This window comes from Lingula anatina, chromosome 3 (genome assembly GCF_051362555.1).
Source record: "Lingula anatina isolate TDL-2025a chromosome 3, LinAna3.0, whole genome shotgun sequence".
NCBI lineage: Eukaryota > Metazoa > Brachiopoda > Lingulata > Lingulida > Lingulidae > Lingula > Lingula anatina.
This window is the reverse complement of record NC_141769.1, coordinates 13,920,461-13,940,344: the sequence shown is the minus strand read 5'-3', so window position 1 is coordinate 13,940,344 and position 19,884 is coordinate 13,920,461. Positions and strand designations below refer to the sequence as shown.

At 35.5% G+C, this 19,884-nt stretch overlaps 3 protein-coding genes across 10 annotated transcripts in view; 1 reads left to right on the top strand and 2 right to left on the bottom strand.

The window, feature by feature from the left end:
- Positions 1-3,619: 3,619 nt before the first annotated feature.
- On the bottom strand, positions 3,620-9,122 carry LOC106170037 (putative protein-lysine deacylase ABHD14B). The gene is made up of 6 exons (XM_013549752.2): positions 9,055-9,122; positions 7,799-7,898; positions 7,032-7,277; positions 6,495-6,657; positions 5,422-5,660; positions 3,620-4,906 (listed from the first exon to the last, which is right to left on the bottom strand). Exons 3-6 carry the CDS (start codon positions 7,269-7,271, stop codon positions 4,724-4,726), a joined length of 825 nt encoding a protein of 274 aa, XP_013405206.1. The 5' UTR covers positions 7,272-7,277; positions 7,799-7,898; positions 9,055-9,122; the 3' UTR covers positions 3,620-4,723.
- A 391-nt stretch (positions 9,123-9,513) lies between these two features.
- LOC106170035 (small RNA 2'-O-methyltransferase-like) lies at positions 9,514-15,516 on the top strand. The gene is made up of 8 exons (XM_013549745.3): positions 9,514-9,714; positions 10,378-10,474; positions 10,809-10,962; positions 11,574-11,756; positions 12,257-12,425; positions 12,722-12,882; positions 13,465-13,551; positions 13,925-15,516. The coding sequence occupies exons 1-8, from the start codon at positions 9,514-9,516 to the stop codon at positions 14,757-14,759; spliced, it is 1,887 nt and encodes a 628-aa protein (XP_013405199.2). The 3' UTR covers positions 14,760-15,516.
- Positions 15,517-15,715: 199 nt separating this feature from the next.
- Positions 15,716-19,884, bottom strand: part of LOC106170036 (pre-B-cell leukemia transcription factor 1) — a 45,008-nt gene continuing 40,839 nt past the window's right edge. For all 8 annotated transcript variants that reach the window (XM_013549748.3, XM_013549747.3, XM_013549746.3 and 5 more), the window contains one exon: positions 15,716-18,978. In XM_013549748.3, the coding sequence (XP_013405202.2) occupies positions 18,835-18,978 (144 nt within the window). In that variant the 3' untranslated portion in view covers positions 15,716-18,834. The remainder of the gene's footprint in view (positions 18,979-19,884) is intronic.

Sequence of the window (19,884 nt, the reverse complement as noted above, 5' to 3'; positions counted from 1 at the left end):
CGCGTTAGACAACGGCAATTATCGTTTCAAAGGCCTGGAACCTTGTCGGTCAGAACACAAGCAAGAACGGCATGACAGAGTTTGGTTGCGCGTTAGTATTTGGCAAATGGTCTTCTTTCCTTCACTCTACATGTGCTTGGGTCGCGGTGTACTTATTTTGATCCATTGGACCCGTCCTTCATTTCTTTTTTGTTTGACATTGAACTGGGGATTTTTTACTATCAGTCCACGGCTGGTTAGAGCACCCAGCCTACATATTCAAAAATATCTTCCATCAATTTCTTTTGGACATGAAACAACGTTCCTGAAACCAAGAAAAGAACCCAGTAGAGCATGTTTAAACAAAATAAGGGCATACAGTACTCAGTAAAAAATTAACTTCCTAAAAGTCTTATATATTACCATAATTCATTTCAGGAAAGTACGTTATAACGATAAATATTTTTTTGAATTTGCCAGCGTAGTGCGTGTTTCACTTGCATCTTAATGTCGTTCTGGTCAAGGAAGTATAGTACTATATACTATAATTCCTCGTTCTAGTCATGTTCATGTGGTTATATCCATGTTATGTTTGCAATATCTTAAGACAAACAAAAGTCGTGAGTTACATGATATTCACAAATATATGGAACGGACAACAGTGTATTTTCCAGTGTTTGTGAAACCAAATCCACAAGCAGACTATTATAATGTCGGATCAGCAAGTGAATCTACAGAAAGCCAAAGATGCTTAATTTAATTGGTTTTACTTTTCAAGTGGTTACCAACACAAAAAATCCATTTTTTCACCGACTAACCAACCTTTGGTCTTTCTCTCCTGGCAATTTATCGCTATAACACTGCAACAATTTGGAAAAATTAAAAAACCCTTAACCCACACTTTAAGATGCGGAGAGGGGGATTGGCAGGAACGGGGCTATCTTCTTAACCGAACGACATGTTGCATATCAATAAAAGGCTTATTTCAACAGATTTTCATATCCTTACATTATTACCCAATAGTTATGAGATAAAACGCTTCATAGGTTTTCTTAGCCTGATATTTATACCCTAAAAACTGATACTCAGTTACAAATGCACATGTGCAGACAACATGGTCTGATAGCCCCCTTGAGCATAAACCGAAATGTGTCTTAAATTCTTGATGTGTGTCTGATTCAGAGATGCCAACCTCTGGAAATCTAAAATTTGAAGATTCTATAATTTTGCACAGTGGGAGGGGCGGGGGGGGGGGGGGGGGGGGGGGGGAGTCAAAAGATTACCCGATTACTGTGAAGACAAATCGATTTTCAATAGTTTGCCTAAAAATATAAACACAACTAAAATTGTTTTGATTTAGGAATTTTAGACAGGACGTTAGCGGACGTTTCAAAGTCACTTTTATCCAGATTTGATTACCCGTACAGGAGACCTGGAGATTCGTTTTTTTATCCGGGATAGTTGACATGTATGCTAATTAGCAATTATATCACAATTTACATAATTATCACTTAAACGATACCCCCTACCATGACTAAAAAACGAAGCTTTTGTTATGAAATCCCAGGCACATTCCTTGGACAAAGTTTAGATGTACCGAATAAATGCAATCTTTCATGGGTTGGAGGTTCTAATAAGTTTTGACAATGGCCTAAATCTTTAACTGAGAAAACCTTTTTAAGCCTTATATCACCATTGAGTTCAAAATGAAGTGGTTGATGCTTTTTTTGAAATAAATAAATAAATAAATAATAGCGTGTGCTTTGTACTAGCACTAGCTACTACGAGCCCGGTTGGTTGCGTTATCATATTTGATTCTTACAGAGAAGACCAGATAGAGAAGACATGACTGACAACTGTGATACTGATAAACTGTAAACCATCTGGTGGGTATTTGAAACTCTGAAGGACAGAATCTTAATCGCAACCCTATTCGAAATCCTGGATTAAATCCTTTTCATCAACAATACCTTAACTTTTGTTAAGAATACCTCCGTGTCTATTTATCCACACATACACGTTCGTGCCTTTGGTGTGGTGGTGGTGGTGATGGTGGTGGTGGTGGTGGTGTGTGTGTGTGTGTGTGGGGGGGGGGGGGGGTGCACAAAAATCTTCCACCTGGGCATGCCACGGGGACGTGAAACTCTACCAGAGGCCTTTCTAGCCGTTAAAAAATTGGACTAAGGGCGTCTTTTTCTCACTTTTATAACAGTTTTATAACTTTTTACAACAGTTAAACTGTTCTGTAATAGTTTTATAAAAATTTTATAATAATTTTATAAGAGTTTTATAAGAGTTTTATAACAGTTTTATAATAGCTTTATAACAGTTTCATAATAGTTTCATAATTGTTTTATAACAGCAATTGTTACAGCTAGAGAGACCTATAGTACAGAGTAAGGAAAGGAGATGACGCCAATGTTTTAGTTGCACATATTTGTCACAATTCGGGAGCACATCACATCACAGTGATAGCAATGAATAGCATACCGCTGCTCATTTGTCTTTTAAGACATGTATGACTGTCGAACGCGTTTTACTTTCATAAAGCAACTATAGCACTGTAACAGTACATTCAAATATATTGTTTCATACGTAATTATTTTCCCGCATCAATAAAGTTGCACTTCCATACACATGTACGTTCGACAGAGTGGATAGCGCTAAGTTTTGGTTAACACTGGCCACTGGATAAAATTGTTATTCTTAATATTTTATGACACTATTCTCTGCCCATGAAACAGCGATTTCCTCTGGAGAAGATACCCTTACTCTGTGGAGCCGCATTTTGCAACCGCAACGCACTTTGCTGCCAGATTATATCTAAGTCGCTGAAGCGGATTTTAGAAAGAGAAATAGGGATGGGGTAGGAATGAGTTTACGCCGAATCTGGTAAGGGATCTGAAACCTGAAAAAACTGTCATTAGGGAATGCAAGGGCCCTCCCAAAATAACATGCCACCATCCGTCCCCGAGGGGAGAGGATTTTTTAAATACATATTGTAATTTCCGATAATCTCTTCCTAAACCATTACAGTAAATTAAAAATTTTGGGATTGATAGAGCTTTAATCAGGGATGTGCAAGGGCAAGTTCGTCACACTAATGGTCTAGGAGGAGATAGCGGAAATTACAAGAGAAAAATTGGAATAATTCATCCCGGAGACGGCCCCTCCCTCATTCGCACTGAAATTCAAGCGGGTCCGTGCACATCCTTGATGACAGAAAAAGTTTTAGTTCCTGTCTCAGTCCCATCGGATTCAGTACACTGTGCCCTCTTCCCCAATAGATATTCTCTATGGCATTTATGGTACTTGAAACCGTTTCAGTGATTTAAAAATAAAACCTAATTGCATAATGCGTTGCGATTGGAAATATCGCCGGATTTTGCAACCGACCGCGTTTTGCAACCAGTTGCAGAGGCGACCCTACATTTCTCTTCCAGAGGCCCGTCTACCTGTTACAAAATTGGGCAAAGGAGAGAGAAACATGGGATAACCAATGGGATAGCGCTATCCAGCATTGGTGACATTGGGCACAGGTGTTCGGTATGTCATGTTGTAAACATTGCCCGAAAACGTGATCAAAATTGCACATTTGCCAACCCTGTTAAACCAACTTTCAAACTATCAACATAATGCATTTAATCCTTTTAAAAACATTTTATTATGACAAAGAAAAAAACGTTAGACCCAGCCCCTGAATATGAATATCAACAAACCGCGTATCGCCCAGTGCTTCTACATTTTCTAAGTATCAAAAGAATAAATTTACTAAAGCATCAACATACAAAGGTGTATCCATAGATACATTTGAAAAATGCTATACTCAACCTTTAACTTGACTACCGATGTAAAAAAAAAAAAAAAAAAAAAAAAAAAAAAAAACTGGCACCACAAATTCGTTTCTTTAACACATTTATCCAAATACAGATCCCAACATAAAAGGTTTCTTCCTTAAAAATTGAAAAAACACAGCTACATATCAATGAAAACCAATATAGAAATTATATGTATCTTGTAGTCTTTATAGCCTTACTAACAGCAACCTTGATCAACAATGTACAGTATAAAGCAGCTGTGTTGTCCTTTCAAGTAATGCTAAATATTACACCTAACATAAAAATGCAATGTACAGATCATACAGATCTCATGGCTGTTGCTCTGCCCAGGAAAACAAAGCAATAAACTGCCCTGGAATGTTTCCATAATAGACTGCTTCTCAGTTTGCATACTGCTGAAAAATGTTAACCATAAGCAAAAGAGTATGTCTTATAGACCATTCAAAGTTAAAAACAAAAATGTTTGATTTCATTTTCATTCTCCAAGGATTTTGAAATATACAGTGAAGAGTTTAACAGCAGCAAGATACCTCTACAGGTAAAATTGTTCATGTGATGCTATATTTTCCAATGCACTCTCCCTTTATAGAAATGCCAGCTCACAATATGACCTTATTAGCCTATAATCTGCAGGAAGACATAATACCATGCAAAAATGCATGATTAATTGAAAATGACATTTGCCCAGTGTTCATGAGATAATTAATTCAATTCTCAGCACTTCCAATTACATAATTTTAATGCTTTTTTAATACCCTGTCAAAACTATACTTTTCCTTGATGTTGGTATGATCTGTGCAAATTCATTTCTAGCAATCAATGAAATCAGGTAGTAGGCAAGATTAAAAAAACATTTGTAACAAAATATAATTTAAAAAAAAGAAAGACAATCAAGTTGTGGTACATCACTCAATGGCAGCTAGGAAGTTGTACAACAGCTCATGCCATTTCTCTGGTTTATCTAAATAACAAGGGTGCCCTGCATCCTCTATTTTGAATATAGCACTATTTCTGATGTTCCGCAGGTCATTCAGTGAGGTCAGGCCCAGTGAGGTGTCCTTGGACCCATAGACTATCATGGTGGGCACCTGAAAGAAAGAGGTACCATGATAAATGAAACTTCTACTTTATTTTGTAGATTTAATATATTACATAAATAATTACAGTGATTGCTCAACAAATTTGAATTAAATGGTTTTGCCATTTCTCCCAAATGGTTTTGTTTATAAAATCTGAAAGGGATGTTAAAATATATATATATTTTAGTAAATTTGGGTTTATTCCAGAATATAAGATTTTGCAAGAAGACCAATTTCAATGTTAAAATAAATTTACAAACTTCCTTTTAAGTATAAACATGACTTTTTTTTTATTTTGAGAAGCAGAGAAATTGTTATGGATTTGGATGATTTGAAAAATATCACATAAACTTTGATGAGTGTAAGGTAGTTTTTCCTCCCAAATTCCGAGCATTCTAGTACAAGTACATCTGTGTGGCACCATTTGTTTTCCATAATCAACAGCAATGCCCCCCCTCCTTGAAATAATCTCACCCAGCTCAAGGAGGTGAATGAACCTCATCAACCTCCTTGCCCAGTCTTACCTCTACTCTGTGGTACTCTGAATGTGTAAAAGCCCCAGTATTTACTGGAGCCACAGGGATGTAACCACGGAGACGTTCCTGTGCTTTGACGGGATTCTCCATTAGATATGGAATGGCAAACTGTCCACTCATGGATGGGCTGACCAGCACTGGACGCTGCAAATCTAACTCAGTAATCAGCGCTTTCATAAAGGGGACTGCTTGAGAGGAAGCCTCGGATTTGTGGCTCTGTCCAAATCCTGGAAAGTAAATAAACTAATCAGAAAATTTAAAGGACTACAGATAGGGTAAAGAAACATTCTAGTAGATAATTTACAACAGTGGTGCCTGGTGGAGGGGAAGGAGGGGGAGGGGCAGATGACAGTGAATGAACCTGAAATATCTTAAGCTTGCCACCCCCCCTTCCATTGCCCAGCCAAACCTTGGATCAATCAGTGATACTGTCATATCACTGATGATTAGTATTTTTATAGCACCCAAATATTGACAGCTGGTCTTATTTGATTATATTAAAGGGATATTTTGCCCCTTTCATCTCTGGGGTACTGAAAGGTACTTCTGCCCTCCTATTCTCTGCACTTCAGGCTTTTACATCCCTGAAATATTGGTTAGATTCAGCATATAGCATCAAAGGCTTGGAAACTGTTTCAAGGTGAATGCCAATCAACATGGGTCAACGCAACTTTGACCATGAGCTCTATAATCAGACCACCAGAATCAGGTCCCTTTGCCCACTGCAATTATAACACTTATATTAGTATACTGCCATTAGATTGGCTTCATATGTTCACGAAATAGAATAACTTTTTCAAACCCATAAGGACATGATCTTCGAATAAATTACTTCTAAGACTCCATTCCAATGGACACCAGTGGTCTACTTGGATCAACTCAACACCGTGGGGACTCTGGCTGAGTGGAATCAGTTTTACTGAATGACAGTCAGCAAGAGTCCCCACAGAGTTGGGTCGATCCACATAGAATGATGGTATCTATGGGAATGGGGCCAAAGGAAGGTCAACCTAACCTGACTGTAAATCCACCTTAAAACCAGTATGAGTACCAATTATCACCTGGGAGATCAACGGCCACAGCTCTATAGCCTAAGGCAGCAGTTATCTGCAGTGTCCCAATGTCATTCCAGTCCTTGGAACTGAACCTCATGCCATGGAGGAAAAGGACTGACAGCTTGGCAGTGCCTTCTGGGATAGCCTCACGATAAAACACCTTGGCTTCCTACGACACAACAGAACATATATTGATCTTTACTTTATAAAACATTTTCTTTATGAAAGGTAAAAAACCAATAAGGATGATCAAAAGAAAACAAAATCTTGTATTTAATGGATTTTTCCTCTGCTTGACTAAAATAAATTCAATGTTATACAATGTTTACATCATACATGCAAGTATTGTAAATTGTATGCTTGATATATTAAACAGAGTAAAATTTATCTACGCATATATTGAGTCAAAATTCACACTTATGCTAGCTAGAATAACAGTTAGAAAACTAATACCAAGAAAATCTACTTTGTACGTGACACTCAGTTAAACCTGCTGTGAATGCCATTGTTATAAAATGTAATTTGACACCATCCTACTCTCACCTTGTCTCCAACCCTGACTGTCATGGTCCTGGTGTCAACTGTGACAGTTCTGGATTTGTCCAAAGCCTCTTGTGGTACACTCTCAAATTCCCTCCCTGTCTTCCAGGTTGCATGTGGATCCACCATCTTCTTAGATCTCCCAAAATACAGGTACAGTATGAGCGCAAGGGTCAGCAATAGACAAATTGCCACCAGTCTGTTGAATTTCATATCAAGCAAGCCACTCTTTGGCCTAGACATGGGGAGCTAGAAGGACAGGTAAGATATTCCAGTGTTTGCATACTGATATTATGCCAGTCTAATCTTAGTGACCTTGTATCAAGTGAAATGAGGTCAGTATGTCACGGTGAATGTGTCTGTCGACTGTATCTTGAGAAAAAGTGAGTGAAATGCAACTGCTATTAAAGAGATAACATTAGCACACATCTAACTATTTCTAACCAAGCCTTCTTCCTAAACATTGACAGGCCAGTAAACACAAGAAAGGGCCTTTAAAAAGCAGTAGTACAGTAACTTGGAAGGCATTTGTGGAAATTATATAGAACAACAACAACAATAATAATATTAACTTAAGTCCATTTCAGCTGAATCATGTATTTTTAAAAATCTATTTTCATCATTTTTCAGGACAGAGAAAATTTAAATTGTAGCTTGGCCAGGAACATACAGTTAACTACAAAAAAAAAAAAAAAAAAACCCAGCTACCAAAGTTAAATGATGATAAAAAAAGAGACATCAGCTTTCAAAACTTTGCTTGCACCACACACCTTTTCTACTGTGACAGCCTCCAGGATGAAACACCAGATGCACTAGTACTCAGTTCTATTCTACAGGTATGTATGTATTGACAAACAACAGTGTGACATCCTATAGATAAAAGAAGTATAATTCAAGTTTCAATACACAAAGCCACACTGACTGGTATCTTTATGGTTTATGGTAATCAAATGTATTACCACAACGGCATATGATATTGTTGAATTGTTGATTCACAGATTAATCAAAGCAATAAATAGTAAACTGGAAAACGAGCTTTCAGGTCTTTTATTATCAATTCAAATTTTAATTTTAATTTTTAGTTAAAACTAAGAAACCAACCTTTTTGTATATTTAAATACCCCTAAAATAATGTGTTTTCTGGCTATAAATGCCATTTCCCTATGCAAGTATAAGACAATCAGTAACCAAGCACTATCATATATAAAATGCTGAAAAATGTACCGGTACCATTCAACTTACTAGTCACATGCAGTGAGACCCTGGCCAATTTGATATTGAAGATTCTCACACCTATATGCTGATCCAATTTACTTAGACTTACAGTATTCTAGTACTGACTTCTGCATACACTTAACAGTTTTACAGAATTAGTCACAATATATGCCATGCCTTTCCTGAGCAATATGCCCACATATTTAGTTTGAAGTTAATAAAATATGTATATAAATATGTTCACACATTCACATTGCCTGGCACTATATAGTATACTGTATATATATGCAGCATCAGGTTCAAAATTCAGTCCACAGGGTCATGTGTAAGATAACTTTTACGCTCTTTAAATTAAGCTTTTAATAATAATAATAATAATAATAATAATAATATAGTATAATTCAGCTACTTTATTTTCCACTATAAAGTATATTAATAGCAATATATTAAGCATCCATAAAAAATTGATATAAGAGGGAGTTCTAAGATCACTGTCGTTACACTCTTCTTTATTATATAAGATTGATTTGCGTAATTTTTATTTATTTTTTTTTTTGGGGGGGGAGAGTTAAATGAGCATTGTTATAAATGCAAATCATTAAGTTGTGCCATCCAGTTTTAACAACAACAACTCATGATACAGGTGAACTTAGAAATTAGGAATTAAGACAGTTCAAAATAAATTGTGATTTTGGTCAGTTAGATACCAGCCATCGCCAATTAAGGGTATTTTTATTTAAAAGTAGTGTTTCTAAGAGGGTTGATCACATTAAACGAATCAATCGACTGAACAGGTAACACGTTAACTCACCTGTAGGAACTTTCTCCCGGCAAGATCATTGCGCATGTACAGTCGGATGTTTACACCGGAAATATGTTTATAGCAAAAAGAGAGAATACATAAAAGGCACGAGCGAACGAGCAAACGTTATTAAACACTATCAAGCGTTCTTATTGCCAAGATTTTTTATTTTGTTTCCCATATTCTACACTTTTGAGACTACGAATACATTTAGATAGTTTTTTTTTACTCTGACATCTGTATGAAATATTCCATTCCACTCTTCAGCAACCAAAGAGTCTGGGCGTCTCAGGGGAGGGGAAGCATGCGTCCGCTGTCAAGTGAAGTTTTTTTTTACGATTACATTATATCGTACCACGGAATTATAATAAGACCAAACCCCATCTCTCAAAAAAGTTGAATACCCGAACCTCAGGACCTACCAACCATCTACACTGAGCAAACTTCGAAAATAACACTGGGTACCAGATGAGTAAGTTCGAGATTTTGATTTCAGAAGAGACTGGGGTCCTTGTAGGAGATGATATTAAAAATGAAAACCCGAGTGCAAACCCGAGTGAAGCAGGAGATGGAGAGAAAAGGGCTGAAGGATCTCTTTTCGATCCTCCTTTATACAGGCAAAGATATCTTGCCGTCGCCGAAATTCTTAGAGACAGGGACATAAAAAAGGTACTAGTACATGTACACAAAAAAGTAACGATAACAAGAAAATTCGATACTTCTGCATTATACCCTCACTTAATATTAGTCTTGGATATTTTTTTACAAAACTCACTTATGTGGTGACTATGATCAATGTCTATGCTATTCAAATACATTGAAAGCCAAAGGTTGGGTGTGAGGTGGGGTTTTTGTAAAAGCACCGGAAAATAGTGCCAGCACTCCTGTAAATGTTTTCAGATATGTACTTAAAGAGTGCATTCCCAGAGATTTAGTTCGATCCATCCATTCATGCTAAATTGCAGTCAGCTTAATCCGGCTAATCTGACAGTAATCTAGTGAGACTCCCCACAGGGATAGATCGATCTAAAATATGTGGGAATGGGGTCTAAGGGTGCATTCCCATAGATTTTAGATAGATCTATCCCCGTGGGGAGTCTCACTAGATTACTGTCAGATAATCTGGCTGAAATGTCCGTCCCGCCTACTACTAGCTTTAAGGGGGTAATTAACTTTTGTGCCCGCTTGGCTGACAGCTATTTAGCGTGAACCCCAGGGAGTTAGGTCGATCTAGTTGGATCGATCTTATCTCTGGGAATGGGGTCTAAGAAAGGTCCACACATGTTTTTGCTGTTAAGTTGTAAGGAACCACAGAGTCTTAAATATTTTCAGGTTCTTGACATTGGGTGTGCCGAATGTAAATTTCTGAGACATTTGAAGAACACTGTGCCATCGCTGGAGTCCATAGCTGGTCTTGATATAGACCGAGGTATTTTTATCTCAGACAAAATAACTATTAAAATGTTTTTGTTTTTTTTTGGTGGGGGGGGGGGGGGAGAGGACTAGGGATATGTAACATTTCTGACTATTGTACGTAAGTACGACGTGTAATAAACAGTTAATAGCTGTTCTTTTGATTTTGAGCAAAACAATTTTTGTTAGAAAGAATGTATGGAACAGATAGCTCAGCCTTTTAAAGGACACCATCTTTAAAATTCAAATACTTAAGATATATTGCAAAAATGTTTTAGAGTTAGAATGCCAAATTAGTAGGAACTTTTCTGAATCTTTGACAATAATTGTTATTATTTATGATTTTGCAGCATTACTGGAACAAAACAGATACATAATAAAGCCATGTTTGAGAGATTATGTTCACAAGAGGCCAACACCACTCAAGACAAGCCTGTTCTGTGGCAGTATTGGAGCATATGACAGTAGATTACTGGAGTTTGAAGCAATGATATTAATTGAGGTGTAAGTTAACGGGGAAATTAACTGTTCGTTTTGGCCAAAAAATGAATTAAACAACAATTTTCCCATACTTACCAATGGTTAACGAATCCATTTCTACATTCAAAGTTAGTCCCTGTTTTTTTTTCTAAAAAGTTTAGTTTTATGTTATAATCTCTTAAGAGACTATTACAGAGTATAGCCATCTATGGAAGTCACGTGGTCTGATAACAAGCTCAGATATCAGAATAATAGCTATAACTGCCGTTTTTGTGGTAAAACAGAATATATTATATTTCTATGAGTTGCTTACAATGTTTTTATTGTGAAATATAGATCTCATATGAAGAGTTATTATCCCTTTAAGCAAAGAAAATAAACAAATCCTACAACAAGAAATCTGTTAACTTAGGCTACATAATTTACAGCCTGGTTGGGATGACATTACTTACTGTAACAGTTGTACTCTCTGTATGACTGTGCTTCTTGGACTTCTGCACTGCTGCCCCCTGTACGCATCTGAAAATAGGGGTGGTTTCCCTCCTCACTTTTAACTTCTAGTTTGGAGCCAGCAGTGACACTAAATTTTGCAAATGTTAAATAACCATCTGATTTTTAAAATATTTACATTTTAGCATAGAACATCTTGAGTCAGACACTTTGGAAAGATCAACAGAGGTAATATTTAACCAGGTTAAGCCAGCGCTTGTTGTCATGACAACCCCAAATGCTGAGTTCAACGTACTGTTCCCAGACTTCTCTGGTATGAGGCACTGGGATCACAAGTTTGAGTGGACAAGACAGGAGTTTAGCTCATGGTAACTTGGGCTTTCTTTCAGTTGTTTGTTAAATAGAATCTTTTTATATCCCAATTAATATATGGCTTTATAGGTATGCAAACATATGAGGCAGAAAACCAGGTGGTAGTGCCTGTGTGTGAATTTGATAATACTTGGCCAAAAGTACTGCAATGAATATGTGACTTTTCATCATTTGAAGATTTCTTTCCTTTTGTGTAGACAGGATAGTATAGAAAATGTTCAAAGCCGGAAAATTGGGGGGAAAGTTATGGCAGTAATTTTATAAGCTGTTTCTCTCTGTGTGTCAGTTTCTGTGTCCACAATTGAATATTACCTTAAAATATAGACAAAAATTTATATTTTAAATAATTGTTTAGGAATATTTCTATTTTTTTGCCTTGATCTGTTTTTGTGTTGAATCATGCTTATAAATGAGTAGTTACATTTTGCAACAAAACAATTCCTTATATTGATGACATCCCCTGTTAGATCTTCAAAAAATTTTTGTTGCATTTCAGGTGTCTCAATCTGGCTCGTTTACATGGATACACAGTGGAGTTTGGTGGTGTTGGTGAGCCACCAGAGGGAACTGATGTAGGTTTTTGTTCTCAGCTGGCAATATTTGAGAGACTGCCCCATAGCAAGCCTGGTGCACATGATATTGAAGATATTCAGTGTTATAGCATTGTAAGTTTGGGAAACAAATATATAGGATAGGTAGTATTCTGCATGTCAACTTGAAAAGATTTCAAGTTTTATTTTTCTACTTTTATTATGATATGGCCTCTTGATGTTTGAAAAATAGAAAAACTTACTGGCATAGAAATAGAAACAGAGGTTGACTGAATTATTTACTGCTAGTTGTAATGTGTAACGTTCCTAAAAGGTTAACTTTTTGTTGTTAATGATAAACCTCTTTGGGATATCAATGCTTAAACATTTTCCATGCATTGTGTCATTTTACACGATGATTTTTTGTTTAGATAGCAGAGCATGTTTTCCCATACAAACAACCCGAGGGCAGTATAGAGGAGCAGATTCTGGCTGCAGCCACAAAGCGTATCCAAGAATTGGCATATTCCAATGTACTTTATCAGAGACAGCATGGAGATGATGCAGATGAATATATCTTAGGAGATAGAGGGTAGGTTATATTTTTAGATAACACAATTTTATTGTCTGCTTGGTCTCAGTTTATCTGAAAGAATTTTCATGTGATTAGGCTATAAAGGATGTGTTCTTTAGATATTACATGCGTCTGAGAATGGAGAGGCATTCTTTTTCAAATTACTATCAACTTTGGGAACAGAGGATGTGTCATCATTCTGCTTTGGCAGCAATATTTACCTAAAGATTTAGACAGAAACTCAACTGAAGCATGCTAAATTAGGTACATGAAAAAGAAACTTGCTGTTTTTACAAATGGTTGAAATTGTACCAGAAATTTGTGACTGACAACACTACCAGACTAGCAGATTTATGAGATCAGTGACTGTCTTAATTCATTGATCAGATTGCATTTTATTAGGAACCTGACCTATTAGGCCTTATTATTTTTACATCACTTAACTGATATTGATAAGAGATGGTCCATTTCTGAACGCCTATCGTTTTAACACAAAAAAGTGAAGCAAACAGCTGGAATTAGACAATACTGAAATGTGCTGAATTTGGGTGTTTTGCACCGATATCAATTTATCATTTTATCTCTATTTTATGGTCCCAGGCCAGTAACTGTGCAGGTGCCTTTGGATGCTGTGGCCAGGTTCACAGATGTCAAACATTTGTGTGGAGGAGACATGGGCATTTTAAGGTAAAAGATTTCCAATATACTGATGTATTGAAGTGTTCTTTTTCTTTAAGTTGAAAAAATTCTCCCAATATCATGCTGTAAAAGTACTTTTAAGCTTGTTGGGTTGTCCACATGACTAAATTAGGTCTTGCTCTTAGTTGAGGCAATGTGTCTTGATCCAACCCATCTCACTAGGCCCTCTGATAACAATAATTCCACCACAGCCAACGTATTTAACCTGACTGGAAACAACTTAAACTAATGAAAATAAAAATGAATAAAATTAAAAGAAATACAGAAGTGATGTGATTTGAGACATGTTTTCCACATGATAGAATTTATATTCCATTTACTTGGGAATATTTTCAAATGATAGTTTCTTTTCTTTTTACAGGGATGTTCTTGAAGGAGCAGACGTAAGTCTAAATGCTACAGAGACGGCAGTAACACACACCCTGAATCTAGAGGATTACTTCTGTTATTCAGACACCGAGAGCTCTGTGTCATCTCACAGTGACTCATGCATAGAGGACAACATAGGTGTTGGGAACTCTAACACTGTAGATAACCAGTGCTCCTCCAACCCGACTTGGGACTCACAGTATCAGCAGAATCAGTGTAATTGGGAAGAAGATTGGGATGCTGATACTGCCTCAGCAACAGTTGCAGCACAAGAAGACAGTAAAGGTGCTTACACGAAATGGAAAGACGGAGAATGGGGATTACTTGAAACCTGGGATGATGATGATGATGATGGCGATGGTTTAAATGAAAATTGCTCAGGTGTAACTTCTAGATATACCACGACTTGTAAGAAGAATGACTGGTATGAATCTACAGAAGACCAGGGTGTTAATCTCAACTCAACAGAAGGAATCCAGGGTAATAAAATTCCTGGCAATAATTTTTTAAACTGTTCTAGAGAACTGATTGAAGTTACTGATGATGATGAGAATTGGTATTGCGCTGTGGACCAGGTTCAGACTGCCCCAGCCTATAGATTATTTTCCAAGAAAAACAGCCCAGATGGCCTAGCCCACCTTGTGGAATGCTGCTGGCCAGGCTGTGATTCTCAGGGCGCCATAGATAGGAAGATTGAAGCTGTGAGATGGGGCAGTGACATAGGAAGCCTGTGTGATGCATGCAAACTTGTTTTAACATCAAGCGTCTCTACTCACACTGGTAATTTCTTTAATACTCCTGCATCTCAAATAAAAGATGATATTTAAATACTCCTGATGGAACATTTGAATAAAGTTACTGCATCAGTACAGGAACCCATTTAGGCATTCACTTTTAGTGTCAAAGTAACACTCCAGGTTGGTCACATTCAGAGTAACTTTTTAACAATCAAATTTTGGAGGGGCTAGTTATTGGTGCAATACTTAAAATGGATTATGCTTGCACTTTCAATTTTTTTTTCTCAACATAATTCATTCGTACTCAATAATTCATTCATACTCAATACTTCATGCAACATAGTCTTTCACATCAGTTTTAAATATATATTTAACGATTTGATTTATCTTCATCTGTTAACATTATATACCTTTGTGCAGTCATGAGTTGCAGAAGTTTTTCAGAACAGTACTTGGAAGGTAATCTTTTAAACATGGCAACTGCAAGTCATATTGTTAATAAGAAATAGGCTTTGTTTTGACACAAAAACGCCTTTATGTTGCTGACAGTTAGAAGTAATCCACGGGTGTAGATTAATGAGTGAGAGGTAAAACAAGTGAAGTATTGGATTTTTAATATAGTCAGTGTGTTGGTGATGACAGCGGACTTGATAAAACTAAATGCCAACAGTAGAAGCACTGCAAACGGGCAGTGTTCAGTTCATGTGGTCTCTTACTTAGATCAGGGAATTATACTATTGTCAACGAAACAATTTCCTGCTTTGGTGTTTTCTTTTTATATAGGATGTAAAGTTTACCCATGCAGGGTCAGCATGAATGAAAATTAACAATCTTCAATGCTTGTCCATTTGATGAGTTGTTTCTAGTTTTTTTCAATGCCAGAATCTGCATTTGATCAAAGTAGCATTAGTATCTATGTAAGGAAGTGTTGAATGCTCTTTGAAATCAAAATTTCGTTTTTCTACACCATGCCTTTATCCAATTTATCATGTTTTTAACCAATAACTCCAGAAAGTGTTCAAAATGATCCAAGTCCCACCTATAAATTCAACTAAAAGCAAAGCAACATTTATTTGAAATGTTTCAGAAAAATACAATATTTCTCTATCAATATATTACATACAAATAATGTACTACATGTATAAATCATTGTTATTTTATGAAAATTGTTATGATAACAGTAATTTCTATTAAAAATCTACATATGCCAGGTAAGGTCTCATTCAAAGGCCACATCTTAAATATCTAAATTATTGATACATTTAAATTCCAAGATAAGTGACAATGAATAGATGGTACACTGATCAGTTTGCTATATACTTTTTATATCGACTTTTATCGGCTTCTGAGATTCTGTATTTAGTTTGGAAAAAAGGCACAAAAAAGTTTAGCCTGTTAATCTAAAGAGGCACCATGAAGATATACCTTCTACTAAAGCACATTTTAAAACAATTTATATCACAAACAAAAAGAATATTCCGCTTTGTTATGCAGCTTTGAACTATTACTTTACAACCATCAAATTAATTGTGAACCAAAAAGCAAAGTTCAGAAATAAAGTTGGAAAAATTGTCCTATGTACAGAAAAAAATAAAATAAAAATAAATATTTTAATTAATAAGAAAAAAAATTAAATTTAAGAGACTGAATATTTCACTTGCATATTACCATATGTCAGTGGTACAAAAACTTTAGATTTCTACTTTTAATTGAAATAATTATAATAAATGAAAAAAAAAAATTATTATGATTTCAAGGTCAGTTGGGAAAAGAACTTCATCAATTTTGTGTTGGCAAATATATCCCAAAATATTCTCATTAAAATATGTACTCTCATGAAAGAATCCTGAAGCCAACAAGCCACTTCAAATACTTTCTTTAAAAGGAGGGGGGGGGGGGGGGGGAAGTAGTATAATTATACAACTGTTATGGGGAAAGTACAATAGTTGAAATTCCGTACCACTGCAAAAATGAAGTAACTCAAAATATAAGTGAAGGCTAGATGAGGTATAAATATTTCTAAAACCAGATTTAACTCATTTTGTCATAGACATTTGTCCCCACTGTGCTTCTTTACATTCTCATCTCGTATAAAAGTCAAGAACGCTTTCAGGGTATCACTGATGCAATAATAATATAATATTGAGTGGGGGCTGCCTGATTTTTCTGAAAACAAAGAGTTTCACCTGGTTTGGAAGGTTTATACTAAAAAAATCTGTTTTAAGGTCTTGAGGACCAATTTGCCATAATATAAGTACAATACTGTTTGTTCCCTTTGGTATATATATAGAATTACACAGCAATAAATCCAAGCAAATAAACAGCACTTTTTACAAATATCATCTTAATGATCTTCATAAGACATGGACATACCAGTCAAAAAAAGGAGCATGAAATTTATGTTGCAAATAAGTGATTTCAGATAATTGAAAACCTTTGTTTAAAAAAAAAAAAACTTTTTTGAAATATGCAAGTTCCTTTGAAGGCTGAAAATCATCTGAAGTTAATTTAACTCTCAAGTAAAAATTCACTGAGATAAAAAATGCCATGTTGAAGACAGCCACTTTACTAAGACAAAGCCACAAGACAAAATTTTAGGTGTCTCCTTGTAATAGTATCTGTGTACAATTAAAATTAAGCCAACTGAAAATTTTCAGAAAAGGTATACATTTTTATAGAGTCTAACATATGCCCAAGATATAAACTGTTAATTTCACCATGAATAAATTTGAAAAGATTTGTGTCTTGGTATGAACACTTAATTTATGGAAATGTGTCTCTCTTAAAGTAGTATAAAACATAACAGAACAATCCATTAATGTGAATTTTGCATGTCCACTTACTTTAAACAGCACCAATAACATTTATCTTAAAAAATTAAAAAAAAAGAGGACTAGAACACGTAGTAAAATATATATATAAATTGTTACACTAATGTACCCTACAGCTATCCACTACTTAAATTTAAGTAACCTTTTTCAAAAATTCTAGTAGGTACATAATCTTTCATAATGACTAGGCTAGATACAGATAAGACAGTTATTCAACTATTTCAATACTCTATCTGTCTCACCCATTCAGTTTTCAGGCACCAATAGGTAAAACTGTTTACTTTATGTGGAAGGGGTAATGAATCCCATTATTATTTGACAAGCCGATGAATTAAACTGTCCATTACCCTTGAAAGAACAAGCTGATATCATGCAAGGCCTTCATGGCAACCGTGACAAAATTAGTATTTAACTGATATTGGAAGTAGAAGGGATAAATTATTTGAGAGATCAAGAAGGATTAAACCTAAAACAAACAAAAGGGATTGTCTTAAACTTTAAAGTTTAACTTACATATTCATGTAAAAAACACTGCCAAAAGTAAGAAAAATTCGTTTACAGTTATATTGAAAAGGAAATCTTTAAAAATATTGTTCATTTCCACTTTATATTCAACAAGAAAACTTCATCACTGACTGTCTTTTTGATTGACCACACAAAAAAGTATTCTTATAATGAAGGTACCATTCTGGATGGCATTCATTGGTTCAATATCAAGAATGAACCAACAATATCAGCACCAGCTAACTTCTTGGAAGCATTTTGCAAATTGGCCAAATCCACACACACATCCACCCTCCCCAAGGTTAAAATGATATGTGCTGCTTAAAATACTTCTGACTAGCGTGTTGCAAGATCATGCAACATATCAACATACTGCTCTAAAACTAATGGTTTTGTCTTTAACTTTTGATTTAATCTTCCATAACAAAGTGACTTAAAACATGATGGATTGGCCTTTGATTTTTTGAGCAACAAGGAAAAACTAGGACCAACAATATTTCATAAAATGTTCAGGATGTACTATTCTGGGGTTTTCTGCTTGTTTTCAAGAAAAATGTGACTACATATTTGCATAAAGTAATTCCCTTTTTCTGTCTAGAGTATAGGGGCAGAGTAACATGTTACATGGAAGAAAATAATCCACATTAAACATCTACACATTCAAACAAATTTCTTAAATAAAGAACAGCTCATATACATACACACATGTAAAGAACTGCATAAAAATCCAACATATTCTTGAGACAGTTCACATAAGTTCTTCAGCCATTCTTCTTTCACAGTGATGATGGCCTTGAACTTTGACATTGAGGACAGTGACCTGGACTTTCTTAGACCTTAGGCCTTTTGTTGGAGGGCTCATCATCATGGTAACTGCCATCTCCAGAATTGCTGTTCAAATCATGAATGTTTGGGAAACTATTGCTGTCCTCCCCTCCGGGTGAAGTCGTTCGACTACCTCCATCTCTTGAACCCTAAAAAGAAACGTGATGTGACCTTCAATCCTTTTGGTTCATTTTCAGTTTGCCATGACATGCAAAATCAGTTGCTTACTTGCTTTTTTTTTTTTATTACAAGAAGCACAAATTCCATACAGTGCAATTTTGGCAACCAAATGTGTTTGAGAAACCAAACATTTCATGCATTAAAATCTCAAAAGTGAATGATGCACTTCAGCAAAAATAATAAACCCTTTTCCCACAAAAATCCTAAAAAATTTGTTCAACAGATCTGCTTCTAGCTTGAAAGCTTTCAAACCATGCACTGGTGATAAAAACAGAATTTTGTGTTGATGATGAAAATGGCATGCCTGATGATTACTTGGATTTATTTCCATCACATCACATTTCTTTATATTATGGATTGATTTTTTTTTTTATCTGCATGCAGACATGTAAGAAGTGTAGGTTTAAGCCAACAGAGGAGAAAAAAGGCTTAGGGCAAGGGTCGAGGTCATATGCAAAAATGTGCAAGGCGGGATAAAATTAAGTTTGAATGGATTATAATAATTTGTTACATTCTGTTAGTCTGAAGTGCAAACTCTAAGCAGATCTGTGAACAATTAGTATAAATTATGAAACAAGGATAATTGAAATAAGAAAAAAGGTTTGCAATAGTGTGATTACTGAAACGAAAAGAGCTAACATACACAAAGTAGACATTGAGGGTGCATTGTGATAAATCAATAAATAAAGCAAACAACAAAAGCAAATAAAAGTGTTGAAGGTTAGTGAAGGTAGGTACATATATAAAGGTGATAAAAATCATTCAATAATTTGTGTATATCATTTAATTTATTTCTAGTTCCATGAGGGCATGAAACTTACAATACATATTATTACATACATACAACTCTAATGTAACATTAAGGGAAAGAATGC